General features: G+C 51.2%; 1 protein-coding gene across 13 annotated transcripts in view; it reads right to left on the reverse strand.

The window, feature by feature from the left end:
- Mtss1 (MTSS I-BAR domain containing 1) overlaps positions 1-20,449 on the reverse strand; it is a 154,788-nt gene that overhangs the window by 50,828 nt on the left and 83,511 nt on the right. Inside the window, exon 1 of one of the 13 annotated variants that reach the window (XM_046464957.2) lies at positions 18,853-19,875. The exons of the other annotated variants lie outside the window; for them this stretch is intronic. Within the exon in view, the coding sequence (XP_046320913.2) occupies positions 18,853-18,952 (100 nt within the window). The 5' untranslated portion in view covers positions 18,953-19,875. Of the gene's footprint in view, positions 1-18,852; positions 19,876-20,449 lie in introns of those variants that run through there. 13 annotated transcript variants of the gene reach the window in all.

The following is a 20,449-nucleotide window of genomic DNA, read 5'->3' on the forward strand; positions in this document are numbered from 1 at the left end:
TGTTTATGTCTTATAAGCAGCTCTGGTCATAGCAGATGCTCAATAAACACGTCAAAGGAAGGCCTGGTAGCAATGGTGAGCTCTGACTTCTGACCTTGGCAGCTGTTCTTCCAACAGAAGATAAGCAATAAGGAAAATACTCTCAGTGAATGATTTAAGCCTGACAGAGGCTCATCAATCAGACCTACAGGAAGCTGCCAGGGCAATGGCTGGGGGAGGGCGGAGCTGACCTTGTGTCCTGAGGGTGAGGACCAAAGCCAGAGTAACACAATGGCTTCCCCTACTCCACCAAGGTCATTGCCCAACCCCGGAGGCCCAGTTAAGTCTGATTTATTGCCCCTGTGTGGTGTATGTAGTGACTGCCAGCAGCTGGTCCTTCTGTGGGCCTGTGTCCCTTCCCTTAGCCCTGGGGAGGGATTAGAATCATGAATCTCAACTCTTAAGGTCTAGGCCAGGAGCTATTGGCTTGTTTTGTTGTCGTTATTGTTTGTTTGTTTGTTTTGGGATGAGTTATTCACAGACAAAAGCAGGGAGGACACATGGATTATCTCTTGGGCTAATTATGATCAAGTGGTAACAAATGCCCAGTGCGTCTTGCTGAGGCTCTGAGGCTGTGTCTAGGCTGATGGGAGAGAGAGCTGCCTGAAGCTGGGCCAGGCCTACCTTGAATTCAGGAGTCCTCCGGGAACATGTTCCCTGTATTTGCTGCCCTGGCCTTTAAGACCCCAAAGAATACTAAAGATGCCACTTCTCAAACTTTAACGTAGGTTGTGTCTCAGAGGTAGAGCACTCGCCTAGCATGCGTGAGGCACTGGGTTCCATCCTCAGCACCACATAAACATAAAATAAAGACATTGTGGCCACCTATAACTAAAAATTAAGTATTTTTTTTTAAAAAACCTTAAAACCTATATTAGGGTCGCCAGGGGGGTCATGCTAAAACGCAGATCCCAATTCAAAACAAGTTCCCAGGTGATGGCGACTTGCAGCTAGACCACCGGCCACACTGAGTTAGCTGAGCAGGAGAGCAAGCTTGTCTTTTCTCCCTCGCAGGACCAGAGGCAGCTGGGTCTCTGCACAGGAATGGAGGAAGGGAGGGACCATGGAATGCAGTCCCCTCCTTTCCTTCTGCAGAAGCATGCAGTGTCACACTCATGTCACCTGGGCTTACTGTTGTCTCCTCCTTGTGGACAGCAACTACAGCCAAGCAGCCCGGGGATTCCCAATGTCTAGCAAGATGCACAACCCAGAATACACCTCAATAGGCATTTGCAAATAAAGAGGAAACAAAGCTTAAACAAACAAACAATCATCACACCGAATCCTATATTGGAAAGCAGCTACTCTTGACGTTTGGCAGCTGGGTTAAATCTGAGCTCCGTGGAGAGGGCAATGAGAGGCTCTTTATCCATGTTAGACGCACTGTGGATTTATCCCTGTTAGATGCACCAGGATCCCTTCTGCCTGGTGCTGAGAAAACAAAGAGGACCAGGTTCAAGACCCTGAGTCTATGGGCTCCACAAGGCCTGCCTGGCTTCAGATCCAAAGTCATCTAGAGAAAGAACGTATCTAGCTGCCAACCTGCTTAAAAATATCCGGATCAACAGTTGCCGGGCTATTCTGCCACCTTTCAAACAAAATTCGATACCTGAGTACCTACTATGCGGGAGGCATGATTGACAATGGGATAATGGCTCTTCTGTTGGAACATGCAAAAAGAAAAAAAAAAACGAAACGAAAACAAAGAATCAAGTCGTTTTTATTTTAAGACATGGGGCTGACACTGACTTCAAAAGTCCCCTAAAGGAAGGAACAGGGCCCATTAAAATGTTCCCAATATTCAGAGCATATTTTTTTGAGAAGATAATTACTAACAATCTCAGGAAGCGACGGGTCCCCTTCTACGCTATTAGAGAAGCCTTCACAGGAGCAGATCTGTTGCCATGGCAACAATCACTCGACTGAGGATAAAGAAGGATGAGGGACCTACCAAATGGTACTCTCCACAGTAAGCCCCGAGACTCCTTAAAGCCACTTTCTAAAGAACCTTGGGCATCTAGGAGTTGGAGAACTAAGAGCTGAGTGAGACGCGAGGGGTAACCTAGTTTACCATGACATTGGGATTTCTTCTTTATCTTCCCTGCTCCGATGGTCCCCTGACCCAGGGGACACATCTCCAGTCCAAGAGCTCGCTCACCTCCAGGCTCCAAGCAGAGGACCTGAGGTTTCTCTGGAACACTGGGGCAGGTGAACAGAGGCAGGAGAGGAGTGGGTCCTGACCCTCCCTCTGTCCTGGCAGAAGCTCCAGGCTCCCACAAAGCCTGCCATGAGCTCAGGTTGGCCAACCAAACTGCAATGGGGTGGAAGGCAGCTTCTCCCAGGTCTCAGGTACAGCGCTGGTTCCAATTCCAGCCATTTCCCGTCTGATCGACACGGCAACTCTAAGTAGTGACAGCACTGAGCACCTTGGTGGTGTCCAGGGGACTGAGGGGAAGGGTGCCAGGAAACAGCGTCACAGTATGCCCAGTGCCCACGTGCAGGAGTTCATAGACCCACAGATGGCCAGGCACACACGACACTCAGCAATCGTCTCTGCAGACCATCACAGATGACGGCTTCTCCCAGGGACCTGCCCATTGACCATCTTTTGAGACAAATGCCGAGGGATTCTTAGGTAACTCACAGGCAAACACTCGTATAAACCAAGACTAAGAGGAAGGGGCAGCCGTGAGCTGTGGGACTGGGATAAGGGGTGAGCATCATGCAGATGGGCACAAGCCCTGCTGAAGAACAGCTCTGTACCTGGCCACGTGTGCAGCTACGATGAGCAGCACCACGGTCTGCAGAGGAGCCTCAGATCCAGCCAACCTGAGCTTGTGACCTGGGATTCCAGTGACAGGTACCCAGGATGCTCCCCTGTGTGCCTGCTCCCATCCCGCCCCCCACAGAACAGCCCAGAATCCTTGCTCCCTTCAACTCCCAGCTCATCACCCACCTCCCCACTTCCCAGGTGGCTCTGGGTACCACGGGCATCTTTTAGTGTCGCTCTGGACTCACGGTCCACCAGCAGGACCACCATCCTCAAACAAGCTGGAGGAATGGCTGATTTCATGGGAGAGAGTTAGAAATATTTAAAGGAAATAACCTAGTTTTTAAAAACTCCACTATCCTTTTAGTACCTCGTAACTAGTTTTTGCCATCCAAAAAGAAGACTTTGAAGAAAGGAAACAAATACACATGGCCCACCAGCATCTCTCCATCAGACACCCAGTGGGCATATTTGCACAGAAAGGGATTTCCCCTGAAGACAGCACCGGTGAGCAGGTGCCTCCCAGGAACGAGGTGCTCACAGAGGCTGCTTGGCCCTGGGACTCACAGAATGCCGCAGAGCAGCCCTGTGCTTCCCGCCACGCTCTCGGTGGGGACCAGCACTCAGCCGGGGAGGAACCCAGCAAATCACCTTAACAGTACTTCATCACTGAAGGTTGAGGCAGGGATTAGCTCCTTCAAGAACTCAGTGATGGGCTGAGCATCCCAAAGAGGTGACTTTCTACCACTCCAAACCCACAAGTAACAACAGGGGGAGGAAAGAAGCAGGAAGAACAGCTCCTAGAGGAGCCAGAGGCGGGAGTAGACATTCCTATTCTAGGAAAAGAAGTCGAGGCCATCCCAGGACTGGACTGTGGCCGCCATGACTGGTGACTGCACAGACTACAGGAAATGGCCCTGGCCTAGAAGAGCTGTGTGCTCACGTAACTGAGAAGGGTGCACAGCCTTGAGATGCTGGATCACTTTAGGAAACCATTGCCCAGTTATCTCCATCTGAAACTGCCCTTCCAGGCAGAAATCCCACCCCAACAAGAAGACAGGAAAAGCAACGGCACTCCAATGACCTCACGCGGGAGACACGGAGGCGGAGGCAGACATGAGCAGATGGAGGGCAGGGGCAGATTTAATCACCAGCCAATATGAGGTCCCTTGATTGACACTGAATTGTGTTCAGCTCACAAGTATTTGAAAGCAGATCAATAACTACAGTGTTGGAAAGTGAGATTAAGCAAACCCAGGTTTCTTATTGTTCCAAGTTCAAAAGCTGAGCCCTAACAAGTGCATTACACAAATAAGACAACCACCAAGAGCCACAAATGTCCCACTGAACCAGGAAGACAAATGCAGAAGCACACTATTCTCAACACTGTGGTTCTCAACAGGGTTTGGTGCTAGCATAAGAGCCCTCGAGGGTATTTCCCTGGCCCCAGACAGATGACCTGCTTCCTGACTGCCCCAGAGGTCACTGGTACACAACTATACCCAGGGCCTCAGCTATGCCATCTCTCAGTTCACTCAACAGCCCCACAAGGACCCGTGAGGACAACCTTAAAATGAGGAACGAGACTGTGAGAGCACAGCTAGGTCAGCCGAGCAGTAGCACACCTCAAGGGTTAAGATTCTGGGTGCTGGAATTGGCAATCCCTAGTCATTGTCCCAACTTTCCCTCTGACCGACGGCATAATCTTGGGTGACATCCATTCTGATTTTCAGTTTCCTTGTCTGACAGTACGTCCTCCATGGAGCCATCAAGGACTGACTGGGACGCTCCAGGTAGGATACTGTGCACTAGGCCCTGTATACAGTTTATCAGGCTATTAACATGCAAACCACAGCTGCCTGGCTCCAGATCTCTGTCTTCATGTGTACCCCTTCCCACAACAAGACATCCAAATTGGATTCTGAATGTATGGACCACTTCATTGCAAAACACATTGTAGTTTTCTGTTTAATATCTGAACTAATATCTTTCCTAAGACAAGGAAACTGAAATTCAGTAACAATTGAAGGAGGAGTCACTACTTCCAAAGACAGCCACAGAAAGGTCCTTTAATCCTCTCTGGACGGCTGCATACAGCTCCTTAGATTGTAAACTGCACAATTCCAAAGGAATGCAATTCCTAGAGAATGAGCCATGGATATCCTGAAGTCTGATGTCTACTCTAGTCACATCCAGAAAGAGATCTGAGTGGAATTGAGTCACGGCGCTATGGCTCTGCTGCCCCCATCCCTTTCCTTTTATCTGTTGGCAAACTTTAAAATAGACGGATTTACTTATAGCAAAGGTAGGGGTCCCACCTGAGGCAGAACACGGTGATGACTTGCTGAGGAAACCTTGGGGACAGACACTGACACCGATGGCCTGCCACCTTTATAAAACAATCATTCTTGGAGGTTTTGCTCAGTGTGTGTGTATGGGGGGGGATGACACTACTGAGTGTGTACTCTGAAAAATGGTTGGTGCAGCAAATTTTGTCCCGTGTGCACTTTACTACAAGTAAAATTTAAAACTCAAAAGACTTCCAAGAATCTCAATGAGCTTTGGTCTCTACTCTGGGGCTGGCTGTGAAGGAGAAACTGAGGCAAGAAGGAGCACGTGCCTCCTTCCCCAGCTGGGTCAGCATGGAGGCCCAGGACCTGTCACTCAGGGTCCTCTGGGGTCTGCTGACGTTGTCCTTGTCCTGGTCTCTGACTTCAGGGATCTCCCGCCCTCCTCAGCATCTCCCTCCCCTTTGCTACCAGCAGAAGTGACAGCACCACGGGTCCTCCGGGCACCAGGTCACATCTGCCTCCAACATGCAACGACCTGCCCTTATGTCAGAAGCGCCAGGAGAGCCGCACGACCCAAGCCATGAGAATGGGTGGCAGTGATTCCAACAGAGCGTGAGCGGCATCTCCTCACCACGCTGCTCTCACAGCCGCTGTCGCCGTGGCTGGTGGGCAGCAGAAACGCCCATCAGCTCTGCCTTAGGACCCGGGCTCAGCCCACCAATATGCTGCCGTGTGTTTCGACGTCCTGCCCTGGCTGGAGACGTGGCTCGATCCCCATACGGCAGCGCCCAGCAAGGGAGGTAAAAAGCAAAGGCGGCCATCCTGCCGTCCGAGAGCACGGCCTCCTGGCAGGGCCAGATACATAAGCAGTGGCCGCCTCAGGGCCATGATGGAGAAGGGAACACGGGGTCCTCTGGCTCCCTGACCGCCTTTTCAATTTCCCTTTCTAAGTCTGAAGTGATTTCTGCTGCTACTGACTTAGAACCTCGACTGATAGTATCAGGGACAGCATTAAGCCCTTCTCAAGTCACTCCCTGAGCAACGACGCACTTGGCTACTGAAAAGAAATCTTGATTGTGTTGTCATTTCAAATTCTGAAATCCCTTAGAAGAACGGATCGATGAGCCACAAGTCAGATTAACCAGCAGAAACCCACACCTACGGACCAGCGTTTCAGCCGACCTCGGTACCACGAAGCCTAACGTTTTCCCAATCAGGATTATATAAGCAGTAAACCAACAGCTGGAGCTGCTGTCTAGTCAGACGGCGAGGGCGGGGCGTCTGCTTCTGCCACATGAGCGGCTGGATGTCAGTGTGTACCAAATGTCCATTCCCAGAACACTGGGCAAGGAAGGGATTTTCAGGCAGGTTGGCGTTTCTTTCTTTGCCACCCAGTCAAGGAAGCCAGGGGCTGCTGCCCAGCGACAGGCTCCATACCTCGTGCTCACATTTCCAGCAGATCAAGTCCCACCAAAGAGCCAGCCAGGTCCCAGGGGTCTCCCTCGGGCTGCAAGCACACATCCAGACCCAATGCCACTGCCTCCTCGAACTAGCTACCTCACCTTTTCTGGCCAATCAATTAATTTAAAAGACCTAAGAGTCAGCTTTTCCATTTCTTATGGGACAGCCACGCAGCTGGGAAAGTTCTTGACAAGTCATCTGGTCCTTCAGAAGGGAACGCCCCTAAGCCAGAGTCTCCGATGTCTTAAAGCAGCAAAACTCTATTTTGATTTGAGATGTTTCACCAAGAGGCATGCGGGGCTCCTGCAGACTGTGGCTCCCTGGCTCCCACCCCAAGCCCCTGGGTTCCCCAAGAGCTCACCCACAGACCACGCCTCTCATCATCAGAGCTGATTGCAGGTGCAGAGACCTCAGAGGCACAAGAAAGCCACGCACGAAATTCACTGGCCTGTTTTACACAGTAACCCAGTGCCAGGCAACACTGCAGGGTGGGTATGAGCTTTCCCATCTGGGATGAGGAGGAGGCCCGTGGAGGCAGCAGTGCTTCTAAGAGGTGGCCTAGCCCTCCAGAGCTCACCTTGCCCCAACTCTACTTTGTGGAAGAGGAGACACACACACACACACACACACACACACGGGATTAAGCCCAAGGGTACCCTACCACTGAGCTGTATCCCCAGCCCCTTTTCAGTTATTATTTTGAGACAGTTTCTCCCTAAGTTGCTCAGACTGACCTCAGACTTGAGATCCTTCTGCCTTAGCCTCCCGAGTTGTTGGGATTATAGGAGTGCACCACCACACTCGGCTGGAGAGGAGAATTCTTTTTGTGGGTTATGCAGGTTTTTTTCAGTCTTATGTAAAGTATTACATTAAAATACTCCTTCTAGATTGCCTGCTACCTAAACACTCTCTAAAACAGCATTCCCAATATTCTTAAACTGCCTTTGTACAGAGAAGGTAAGCAACCAGCCCTGGGTCCCACAGCTAACATGCAAAGGAGTTAAGCTTTACACAGGGTCATGTGCCTCCAAAGCGCATGTGTGAGCTTCTCCATCCTAAATCCCTGAGGCTGCTGCTTAGGCCTCTGTGAAAACTGAGAACCAGTCACCACCCTCTGTGTACCAATTTTTCAAAAGCAAATAGACAGGTACCCAAAACATATCCTCCTGTTTCACGCACTTCTGGCCTCAGTCATCCCCATCACATCATTCCACGTTACTACAGACAGATTTGCAGGGGTGACGTCAACAGGGCAGGGTCTCTGTTCCAGTTTTTTCATAATCTGTGGTTGACAAAAAATCCAAAGCTTGGGCAGCTGGCAGAGCGGGCCAGGGGATCCTGCTGTGGAAGCCACACCTGCCTCTCATGCACTCTGACCAGCTTAAGGGATGGCAAAGAGGATCGGGAGATCAGCGACAGTTCTTTCAATGCAAAGTGACACCAAGCATGGTGTTTCCTACACGTGCCTCACCCACAATGGCTGCTCTCAGTAACACAGCTGCCTGCTTGTGCAAGCCCAAGGAACATGGGTAGGGGAGCCTTTCCCAGACATTGGGGGAGGGGGGGACAAATACAAAAAGCATCCATTAGCAAGCATGCTCAAATACAGTCCTCAGAACAAAGCGGGACAGATGTGACATGATCTCGGGCTTAATGACTCCACGTTTCCTTGGCACTGTTTTACAAGAACAGAATGACAACATCTTAGGGTACGGTGGCTGCGAGATCTAAGGATTCTGTACTTTGCTCCAAATGATTTGGACAGATGTTTACCGAGTTTGCTTTCTCAAACTGTCTTGTGCGCGCTTAAGGAGAGGTAATTACTATTCATGCAGGGAGGGTTTCACCCGCACTTCACGGAGCTCACGTCTCTGAGAGTTAACAGACAGTAAGGCAGCACCTTACTGAATTGGCACCTGAGAGCCTTCGCAGGAAGCGAAATCATCACAAACTGCCAACACGTGCTCTGGTGACTGGCATCTGGCAGCTCCCAGGCAATCGCTGTCCCTCCCACTCAGCTGGCTCCCCGCACTGCCCAGAGGCTACTGTCCTTGCTGGCTTACAGGCACCTACAAGACCCTGTCTAAGTGTCACCCTGATTGAGCCTCACACCCAAGCTTGGCCTCCCAGGGGCCCTCTTCTCTGAGTCAGATCCCTGTGCCCATCACTGTCACACTGTCCCTTGACTCTGTCTCCTCCGCCAAGACCTATTTTTTTGCAGGCTGGGCTCCCCATCCTTGCACGATGCCTGGAGTAGAGTAGGACTCAGGAAACAAATGCTGAATGATGAAAAAAAGGAACGAATCGGGAAATATGACGGGCAAGGGGGGAGTATCATGAAAGCCAATGGAAATACAAGGGATTTGCACAAAATAGATTTGGCTTATCTTTTCAGACTTGCTAAGAAAGTGGGGTGCGGAGCGGGGGATCACTGGCTGGCTGGGGGTAAGGATGAGGGACTTCAGACACCTGGAGCTGGAGGGCTCCGAGGTCACATGGCCCGGCATCCACAGCAGGCAGGAAACATGTGTGGGCTCCCTGCCGAGTTACACACGGACCTGACGCTCTGTCATCCTGGCAGGCACTGCTCCCTGAAGGGCCCTAAGCTGCAGGCCTGACTTCCAGGCAAGAGCAGCAGTGCACCGATCGCAGCACCTTTTTTCTTTCCACTGCCCCAGCTTTCCCTGCTCATCATCTCCAGCAATTGCAAAGACACTTGGGAATTGGGGCTTCGTACCCAAACATGGGCTTTTCTGTCCTTGGCAAGCCAAAGGCAGCCGTCTTCTAAGAGGAACAGCTTCTGCTCCTCTCCAGAACGCCGAAGGCATTTGTGGAGTGCATGACACTCGCTCCAACTCCCAGAGTGCAGAGCGAGGTCACAGCCTGCAGTGGACACTGACAAGTTCCACAGCTGGCCTCTGACTAACAAACCCCGAGTCAGCCACACGCCCTCACTCCCAAGGCCCTCCCTCCTGACACTCCCCTTACGTGGCAAGGGAGGAACACCAGCCCAGTCACCTGAGCAGCTCATGAGGTCACCAGTTTCCTCCTAGAGTGACAAAGTGGGGCCCCCCACCACATATGGGGACAGATGTGACAGTGGTATGACCAGCTAGCCTGTCCACACAGGAGGAACCTGTCGGGGAGACGGAAACTCGGGATTTAAAAACATCTTTTGTTCTTCTACATGAAAAATTAAACTAAAAAGTAGAACACTGAATTTCAATGCCTCCCTGAGCTCTGACGGCAAAGGAAACAGTATCCTGAACCGGCAGCCGGGATACAGCTTCTCCCACCGCTAGGGAGGGGCTCAGAGGCCACCCTGCCCACCTTCCTGCCCTCCCCAGCCCTCTGCAGAATCAGACCAAGGAGGACTGGAGTCCAACTCTGGGACCTCCTGGACCCCTCCACCCACCATGCTCCTTCCAACAGCTCCCCGTACCTCCTCCTTTTCCTCCCCACAGCCCCCCAACCCACAAAGGAAAGGAGACAATGAGGCCATCGCCATGCCTCTGACCTTTAAATGTTTAACCAGGGATCTACTCAGGGGCCAGATAAAGAGACAGGTGATCAGTTTCAACATGAGTCACAATATCCCCACGGTAATATAATTCAATTAAATATTTCATGCCTTCGGTTTTGCTTGGGGCACACAGATGATGGCCTTGTTAGCCCAGCCCCAGAGGCCATGGCCTCAGGAAGGTGGAAGGGGTAGGCCCCGCATACCCAGAAGCTGCAGGACAGAACAGCACTGTCTCACCAATCACCCACCAGCAGAAGCCTGGACCTTGTGGACTGGTCACTGTGCCGGGAGGAACCCTTACCCAGCCTGCTGGTCACAAAGCTCCTCCAGTGGTCCTGGGTAGCCAGACTGAGTGGCTCAGGTTTCGCCTTGATTTTGTTTCTCTGTGATGTGTTACTGATAAGATGACCCTTGATGGTGGATCAAAAGCCAGCATGCACGTGTGTAAGTGTGCACATGTGTATGTGCACGAACATGTGCGCTCACTGAACATCACTCAGCCTTGTAAAAGAAAGATCCTGCCACTGGCCATGACCTGAGGAGCGTGGAGAATATCACGCTAAGTGAAATAGGCCAGACACAGAAGAGAACCAATACATGATCTCACTGATATGTAGACCCCAGAAGGAGAAAAAAGTCAACTAGAGAATAGAAACAGCAGTCACCAGGGGCTAGGGTAAGACATGTCGGTCAAAAGATGCAGAGTTGCAGACGTGGGATACACAGATCTAGAATCTAACATGCAATAAGGAGTTTAGTTAATAACACCACACCGTGTGCAGGATGTTTGCTTAAAGGGGATCTTAATTCTCTTGCCACCATAACAGGTAAGGAGATGGATATGTTAATTTGCTTGAGTATTAAAATCATTTCACTGTGTATATCAAAGCTTCATGTTGTATACCTCAAATATTTTTTTAAAAAATGACTCCCTCACAGGGTACAGTGGTGCACGCCTCTAATCCCAGTGGCTCGGGAGGCTGAGGCAGGAGAATGGCGAATTCAAAGCCAGCCTCAGCAAAAGCGAGGCACTAAGCAACTCAGTGAGACCCTGTACCCTAAATAAAATATAAAATAGGGCTGGGGATGTGGCTCAGTGGTTAAAAAAATAAAAAATAAAAAATTGAACTCGAGTGACCCTGAGTTCAATCCCTAGTTTGACCGAATTCAAAGCCAGCCTCAGGAACTGAGCGAAGCCCTAAAAACTCAGAGAGACACTGTCTCTAAATAAAATATAAAAAAGGGCAGGGGATGTGGCTCAGAGGTGATACACACACACACACACACACACACACACATATAATAAAGATGACTCCCTCACTTAAGGTACAAAAACAAAGGGAAGGGATTTACGGTGAGGTCAGAGGACAGAGGACCCCAGCTCTGCAGAAGAGCAGTCCACACTGTTTACCTCCATCAGTCCTTTGAGGCATTCAAGTGACATCCCATCCAAAGGACAGCTTCCTCTGAAGGCTGGTGACAATAAAGGGCTCCCCACTCCTTGCAGGGTCACCCTCTTGAAATGCTCAGGCTGCACCTGAGCTGTTGCCATGGGAACCCTGCTATGCTCACCCTTCTCAGGGAGACCCACGGCTTGTGTGCATGTGCACAGCTGTGTGTTAAACCTGTCCATCTCCCCAGATGCTTCCCACCGACCTATGTAGGACCAACAGCCTGTGGGAGCAGCAACATGCGGAGGCTACAGCAATGGGGCACCTCAGGGATGGGGTAGGCTCAGTTTTGTGAAGGCTGCATTTTCTTTTACCAAACGTAAATCTGACACCCAGAAGAGTTTGGTGCCCTGACCATCCCTCAAGTCACCTCATTTGCACATTGAATATTTGCTGGATTCACAAATTGGTTCCAGAGAGTGAAACTTATAAAATTAACCACTCAGTTTAAGCACTTAGCTGAAAAAACAAACAGCTGAGCATGGTGGTACATGCCTGTAATCTCAGTGGCCTGGGAGGCTGAAACAGGAGGATTGCACATTCAAAGCCAGCCTTAGGAACTGAGCAAGGGCCTAAGAAATTCAGAGAGACCCTATCTCTGAATAAAAGATCAAAAAGGACTGGGGATGTGGCTCAGTGGTTAAGCACCCCTGGGTTCAATCCCCAGTACCAGAAACGAACAAACAAGGTGGGCACAGAAACCCAAACCTGTTATCCCAGTGACTGGGGAGGCTCAGTCAGAGGATCATAAATTAGAGGCCAGCCTACTTAGAACCTGTCTCAAAATAAAAAATTTTAAAAGGGCTAGGAATCAAGCTCAGGGTAGAGCGCCCATAGGCACTCGATCTGTACAAGAGGAGGAGAAGGACACACGACAAATAGCACCCAACCTCAAAGTGCCCCCTAAAACACATGGCAATATCGCCCTTCCCTGGGAAGACAAGGGAAGCGTGTCTGCTCTGGTCAGCTCATCAACAATATCAACCACTGCTTCCTATGAGTAGGACGGATGCCTGGGGGTTACATTAGCCTAAAACCAAGGTTTAACTTGCACGCCCAATTGACCATGCACACACTCAAGAAGGCTGTCAGCATGTCCTATGCATGATAAAAGAAGACAGTAGCCCCTGCTCTCAACCTCTGGACCACAGAGTGGGTGAGGGGAGCACACACCTTCCTTACTGTGTTGTACAAAACAGCTCTAAACCAAATGGCAGTGTCCAGAGGGCAGGAGAGTGCCACCATCTTGAGCAGGGCAGGGGTGTTTTCAGAAAATTCTCAGGCAGAGTACAAAGGGAGAAATGGCAGAAAGCAAGGACCAGGTATTCAGAGAGCAGGTGACCAGAAGGGGTCTCAGCCCAGGTGACAAAGTAATTAAGAAAAAGAAAGGGGTAGGCACAGGAGGGCCAGAGGGGAGCGGGATCCATCCATCCTCATAGCAGAGAGTAATACCAGGGGCAGGGCCAGCGATCCAAAGTGAGCCTGGCGCCTGAACCCCGGGTGGCCGCCATCTGGGAGTCCCACTAACAGACATGGAAATCAGGAGGAGGCAGTTTAGTTTGGCCGAGTCTCAGGTACCACAGGGACGGCCAAATACCCAGAGCCATGCCAGCCACATTGGTGACACTGAAATAAATGTCTATTCAGATGAATGGAGACCAAGCGGCAGAGGGTTGGAAACAGGAGACTGCATCTGACTCAGAGAGGTGGACTTGCCCAGAGCTGGGAGGTGCAGCCCGGGGATGAATGAGCCCTCCACGCAGAGCCGCCTGCTCCTGCCACATTCAAATGGCAGATGTCTGGCAAGGGCCTGGAAATTTCCTGACATTCATTGTACTCTTTTCATAAATAAACGCTCTAGACGACATGCCCACGTCTCCCCAGCTACAGACGGACCTTGGCCACTGTAAGAACACGTGGCCCCAAATCTGTCGGGGCCCAGGTGCATGCATCTCTGATCCAAAAATGCAAATCCTCCCTTTTCAGGGAAATGGTTTTCTGGGCAGGGCTCTGGCCTTGGGAGCGAGAAAGAAGAATGAATGAGGAGCATGGCTGCCACCCCGTCAGTTCCAGACCCACGGCCTGGATCTGCCTCTTCGGGAGTTCCATGGCTGCGGAAAAGGACACCAGATCTTGAGTCTCGGTGGCCTATGTATAAAGAGGAACTTGAAACCCTCTTAATAGGATTCAAGTAAGGAAATCTGAAATGGCTCACAGGAGAATATACTATAAAACGTGAAGCCCTCTGCAGAGCCAGGGTTTCTTGCCAAGTAGCCAAATCCTCCTAATCTATGCACCATACCTATCAAAACAATGCTGGCTTGCTCTGGAAGGCAGAATTACTGTCCAGAGAAATGAGCGCATAGTTGACAACCTAAGGATCACAAAATTTTAGACAGAGCAGCACTTTTGGACACAAGACTTTCAGTTCTCCAACACAGGCGGCTTTCATAGCCGAGTCCAGCTGGTACAGACCGTCCGCTGGCAAGGCAGCTCAACCCCCAGAAGCAGCCCAGTTTGGGCTCTGGGAGAGAAGGCCAGATAAGGCACCCCCCCCACACACAAACTGCAGCTTGCAGAATTGTTGTGAAAGAAGCTGAGCGTTCCAGCTGCGAGTGTGGCCACGCTGCCTTCTTTAAATGCATCCAGTTCCTTTTTTATTTTTTGATGAGCAGACTTCCAGGCACGGCTGCAAAACAGGAAGGCCACATGACTGTTTTCATGAGCAAACCCTCATACCCAGCAATGTTTCCCCTCAAGAAATCTAGACATCAGGATGGCATCTGTGCAATGCCCCCTCTGCCTCCTGCCTCACTTCCCGGCTGGCTCGAGAGTCTATCAATCCCACATAGTTTATGACTTTATTATTGAAGCTAGATAATGAGCATCCAGCACAGGCAGCAGGAAACTGCAGAATCTGCTAGAGACAGCAAGGGAGGAGCTTCGACTGAGCAAGGGACCGGCCTGTCTCTTAATGGTGTCACAATGAGAGTGAACAAGGCACAAACAGACCCCAGCAAATGCAAAGGGCTGTGGGATAGGAGCTGCGGGTCTTCCAGGAGCGGAATCCTTTCTTACTGCACTGTGCTTTCTAACGTTTCACCAGTTCTGTTGGGGACTTGTACAGGTACAGCACTGGGCAGGGGCCAGCCCACAGACAGATTTTCTGCCAGGATGTTTGAGCTAAAAAAACAATCCCGTGGTCAAAGCAGCCCATTCAAAAGGATCTTGAGAAGCATTAAGTCCAGAGATTAACCGTCTGGGCCACAGAGCTGGAGGGAGGGGCTGGGGGCGCCTGGCAAGGCTCTACTCAGCCAGGCCGTCTGTGGGGAGGTGTTCAACCTGCCCTGGGAAGGAGTGAGGTGATCACCTGGCCACAGAGATGGGGTGTTAAGAGTGCTGCAGGCTCCGGGAGGACGGGGAAGCCTTGGGGCCGCTGATTCTTCCTCTGGGCCTCACCCCAGCCTCTGCTGCAGCAGACTGGAGGGCGAGGCAGAGGGATTACGTCTCCATGGAGACGGTCAGAGTCAGATGCAGGCTGACCCAGCGCAAAGGCAAAGGCAGCTCTCCCAAGGCAGCTCCGTGGGGTCACTGCGGCTGATGAGTCAGCAGTTGGGGGGGGGGGGTTGCCACCCGGCCTGCAAGTGCAGGATGAAGGATGGAGGTGAGCCCGGAGGACGGAGGTGAGCCCGTCATGGTCAGTCTCATTCCTGAAGGTGGGAGTGGGGAGGGGGTGGGGCTTCCCTCCCCAGCCTGGAAGCCTGAAGTCCTTCCCATGCTCATCTACTGAGAGGAGGCAGCTGTGTGGTCCACAGAGAAACCCTTCCAGGGCCTAAGGAGGCTGCCACCAGGTTCTCAGAAGAGAGAGGCTGTGCTTATCCCCTCTGTGACACAGCACATCTGGCCTCTGCCTCCATGGCCCTTGGAACTATCTGAAGACCTGGAACCATCTTACACGATTTAAACTGACTCAACTACATTATTCAGTGGCACTTGAAGGACGAGGGTCGGTTACCAGAGAGAAACAGGAGCCTCATTATTACATTAGCGAACACATCCAGAGCACCACTGCATGCCTCAGGCAGGTAGTGTTCCCCTCCCCAACAGCACCTCAAGGGTCCTTGTCTCCACTGCATAAAGTAGGAGACCTAGGCTCGAAGAGGTTAAGTCACCAAACCAAGGTCACAAAAGAAGAATGTGCTGAGGCCAGGATTCATACCAGACTGTCAGATTCTAAATCCTTTGTTCTCAGCTCTTCCTCCAAACCACAGAGCCAGGACCAAGAAGGAAGAGGTGACCGGGGCCCAGGGAAGCGCAGACAGCAGGAGGAAATCACGGGGAGGGCAGGATGGGGTCCGAAGGGGGACTTTTGGGTGGGGGTGTTCAAGGACAGGAAGCTCGGGAGGAGGGTGAAGGGCCGTGGTGAGGGTCTGAGGCATCTGACCTTCCTTGGACCAGAGGGAGCCCAGGAAGGAAGCTCAGGGAGGCAACAGGAGCCACAGTTTCTAAAGAAAACTGTGAAGTTATTTCCTATTTCCTAGAGATAAAGAGGAGCAGAGGGAAGGTGGGAGTGGGGAGGGGGTGGGGCTTCCCTCGCCAGCAGAGCTCCTAGACCTCAGCTGCAGGGCCTCTCCACTCCTGGACCTTTCCCCCAGGACACAGCGCTAATTACCCCTTCCAATTAAGCCACCACCGCAGGATGCTAGATCCAGTGATAGAAACCAGCAGCAGGGGCCCACCCAGTGGGGACTGGTATTCATGATCCCTGCCAGCAGGAAGGCTCCTCTCATATTCTCCCCACCCCCCAGCTCACCAGTGAGACCTGAGCTCCTGCCTCCGTCCCCCCAACCCAGGCCCCAGCGTGGGTACTCTGGGCAGGAAGGTGACAGTGGCAGGGCCTGGAGAAGCCAGGGCTTGCTCACCTTCAAGTCCACTGTCCTGTATGATACCAGAGCCAGGTCAGCAGTACAGACCCTGCAGGGGACTCGCCCATCTCAGCAGCAATTTACCTAAGTGGGCAATTTCATTCACCCCTCCTAACAACCCCCTGAGGCCATTTTTGTTGTTGTTACTTAACCTCCAGTTTATTTATTTATCTTTGGGGTCCTGGGGATTGAACCCAGAGGTCTTTAACCACTGAGCCACATCCCCAGCCCCTTTTTATATTTTATGGATACAGGGTCTTGCTGAATTGCTTAGGGCATCGCTAAATTGCTGAGGCTGGCTTTGAACTCGAGGTCCTCCTGCCTTGGCCTCCTGAGCTGCTGGGATTATAGGCGTGTACCACTGCACCCAACTCCCCATTTTAAATATGGGGAAACAGAGGCCAGGATGAATTTTCCAGAGATGGGGAAACCCAGGATTCAACCCCAGGAGGAACCTGAACTTCCCCTGTTACTCCAGGGTATACTCTGGCTGTGACAGACACTCATGATACCATCCTGAGGGACCGAAGGTGTGGAGCCCCCTACCCCACACCTTGGCCCTGGTTTTGCTTTCCATGGTTTCAGTTACCTGAAGTCAACTGCCGCTCCCAAATATTACTGTGCAAAGAGGCATCAAGCAATTTTGAAAGACCACAGTCATATACCCTTTATCACAGTGTACTGTTATAATTGTCCTATTTCATTATTAATTGTTGTTTACCTCTTCTGTGTCTAATTTACAAATTAACTTTTTCACAGGTGTGTATTTATGGAAAAACCTAGTGTATATAAAGTTCAGTCCTCTGGATAAGGGCGGGGAGGGGGCTGCCGTAGCTGCCTCACCCAGAGGCTCGTGGGGCCACAAGGGACATGAGTGAGTAAGGTGAACTCACGTGGACAGTCGTGCCCCACACAGGTATTTCAGTCGATGCCAGGCCATGCGTACCGCAGTGGTCTCATAAGAGCATGCTGCCCAGTGGCACCACAGTCATCTGAGTTTGTGTAAATACACCCTATGACCCTCTCACAGTGACAAGGCCTACCTACAAACAACACGTCACCACCGAATTTTGTATCAGCGCTTCCCTTCAATAGACCGGAGCATACCTTCCCGCATCTCCAGGGTGGCAGACAGCCAAGCACCTCCCAGCCTGAGTGGCCTCCAGACCTGCAGGAGGCTGGGAAGGCACTGTTTCTAAGCCATCATACCCAGGGCCATGGCCCTGACCAGGGTCTACCTGGGGAGAGTGTTCTTCCTCCCAGACACTATATAACAGGGCCTCACCACCCCCTGAAAGATGAGACCCCAAAGCAAACCATAAAAATGACTCATCCTCATCACTTTAATTGCAACCTTTTAAAAACACGTTACGCACATTACACCTTCTTACACAGTCTGCTGACTGTGGCTGCTGGCAGACGTGGGAAGGCCCAGCTTACTGGGCCAGTCCCTGCATGCTCAGCCCTGTCTGAGGCTTCCCTGAGACACTTCACCTGCCCCATGGAATAGAACCTTCTTAACTTGCTTCAAACTTCTTGATCAAAGTCATTTATTAAATATCCCAAGAATGGTGAGCAGGGAAGGGAAGTCTCCCTCCACCTCCCCTGGAAGAGGTCACCTTCAGAATGACCTATTTATTCCTTGGGCCCAGAGAGGCCATGGACCCCACAGCCCCCACTCTAAACCCACCTGAGGAGGTCGGGTTAAAGGGGGGGCCGCCACTCCTCTTGACAAGCCATCTGTCAACAGTCACCAGCAAAGTCACCTGAGGGCCCAAGTTACAAAGGTGAATCACATGGAGATGAAGGTGATTGTGGGGTTGGAGCAGGAACAAAAAGAAAGAAATGGAAGACAGGCTGGGCTGGGAAGAAAAAGAGGCTAAGAAAGGCCACTAGTATTTTTTTCGTTACTTGGAATGACAAAGATCTCAGTTTCATCATCTTAGATCTCATAGCAATTCTAAGGAAGAAGAGGCCAATCGACAATTGATGGTTTGGGACTATGGGAAGTGAGAGTTGGAGAAAGTAAGCCATGTGCCAGATGGTGTGGACACCTGCCACTCAGTGGGTCCCACAGACCAGCAGCGAGACATGGGAGTCCCTGCAAACCTCTCTATGGAGGCCTGCATGGGACCCAGACCCAGGCTGCTCACGGACATGCTCCAGTTGGACAGGCGCTGGCCTCGAGTTCAGACTTCAGAGTCAGAAAGTTCTGGGTTCCAGCCCCAGCCGCAGGACTCACTTGCTCCATGAGCTGGGGTAAGCCAGGTAGCCCAACCTGCCTGAGCCACCAAACCAGAGAATGCACATAAAAAAAAAAAAGAACAAATTCTGATAAAAGCAAAAAAAAAAATAACAAAAAGAAACATTATCAGTCAGCTGTGCTAGCGACCTTCAACACTGGAACCAGCTTGCCAACTCCAGCTTCTCCATACTTTCATCATTCTGGAAACCCTTGGCCACTGCATTCCAGAGCCTGCTTGGTGTGTCATAATGCTCTGCCACCTGCCAGCGTGCTCCTAAATACACATTTCAACACAGCAACAAGCACCACTGCAATAAATCTACCAACCTCGCCGGGAGCCAAAAGTACACTTGTGTAAGAAAGGGAAATAATGGCGACGGGTGGTACGCAAACATTTCACCAGCCAGTCCAAAGTCTCCTGTGCACCTAAGCCACCCTCCTCAGCACACACCGACACAAACACAGCACACGTGCACACAGCTCCCAGGTCAAAGGCAAGAACAAGGCTGTGGGAAGCCAAGGGGCAGGACCAAGCTAGGTAGGTCTCTTGGACTTGGATTCCAGGCAGGTACTATAACTGAGTGTCCCTAAGACAGTCCAGATCAAAGGTCACTACCTTAACCCAAAAGCTTCCTCTGTGGCACAAAATGTCCTTTACTTCCAGATCCAGCAAACACAGCAACCTGAGTTCCCAGCACACAGGCCCTTGCAGACCCTGGAGAGCACAGACACACACGTGGAGTCCCGGGCACCGTGCACGGGTCACTGCCTTGCTCCTGCGTCAGCACCCTTCTCTCCACCCTGCTGTGCCCCAGTGCTCTTAGGCTTTGGAGGTCAACTCCCCCTGTCCATCATCTCATCCCGAGTCTGAGCAACTTGGTCACTAAGATGCCATGACCCCCTGCTTCCTACTTCTCTCCCAAAGCCACCATTCAGGTGATTCTCTCCAAAAGAACCAATTCAGGTTCTTGTCATGAAAGCCCTCAGCCACCAGCGTCTGTTTCTCACCATCTTCGGCACCACTCCTCAGACACCCCCACCAGGGATCTGATGGCACTATGCCCTCAGGTGGCTCCCTCCTGCTTACAGAATGAAAACCAGTCCTCCAAAAGCAGGAGCAGTACACTAAGGTCCCACCACTGCCCGGCCACACGCTGGACCTCCTGTTGCAGCCACTGGATGGCAGAGCTGAGGCCTGGGGTCTGCCAGGGTTGTGGTTGTAGGTTTTAACAGAAAGCAAACAGAACAGGGGTAAAAGGGGGGGGGGGGCAGTACTGTCCTGCCTCTTATGAACACACACACAGCTACCAACAAAACCTGATAGATGTAAGATGGATTTCCCCACAATCTGAATGCACATGCTGTTCTCAACGAGGACATAAATGCCTCCTTAACCCTGTTGTTGGTCAAACCCTTGGGGAACACACAGGTGGCCCTCACATACACAGGTTCTGCATATTTGGGTCTGACCAAGTGTGGACTAAAAAAAAAAATGGGAAAAAATTCTAAATATTGCTGATGCACGTACCCTGTATCAGGCCTAAGATGGTTGTCTGCAATGAATGTACAGCACCCCCCACTTTTGTCATGATTCTCTACTCGATAGAGCACAACAACTATCTACACAGCATTGACTTTGTATTAGGTATTATAAATAATCTAGAGCTGATTCAAAGACTATGGGTGCACACAGGTTATAGGCAAGTATGACACCATTTCACTTGAGCATCTCTGGATTTTTACA

This window comes from Marmota monax, unplaced genomic scaffold (genome assembly GCF_021218885.2).
Source record: "Marmota monax isolate L192 unplaced genomic scaffold, Marmota_monax_Labrador192_F-V1.1 WCK01_AAM20220418_F8-fsc00003, whole genome shotgun sequence".
NCBI classification, from domain to species: Eukaryota; Metazoa; Chordata; class Mammalia; order Rodentia; family Sciuridae; genus Marmota; species Marmota monax.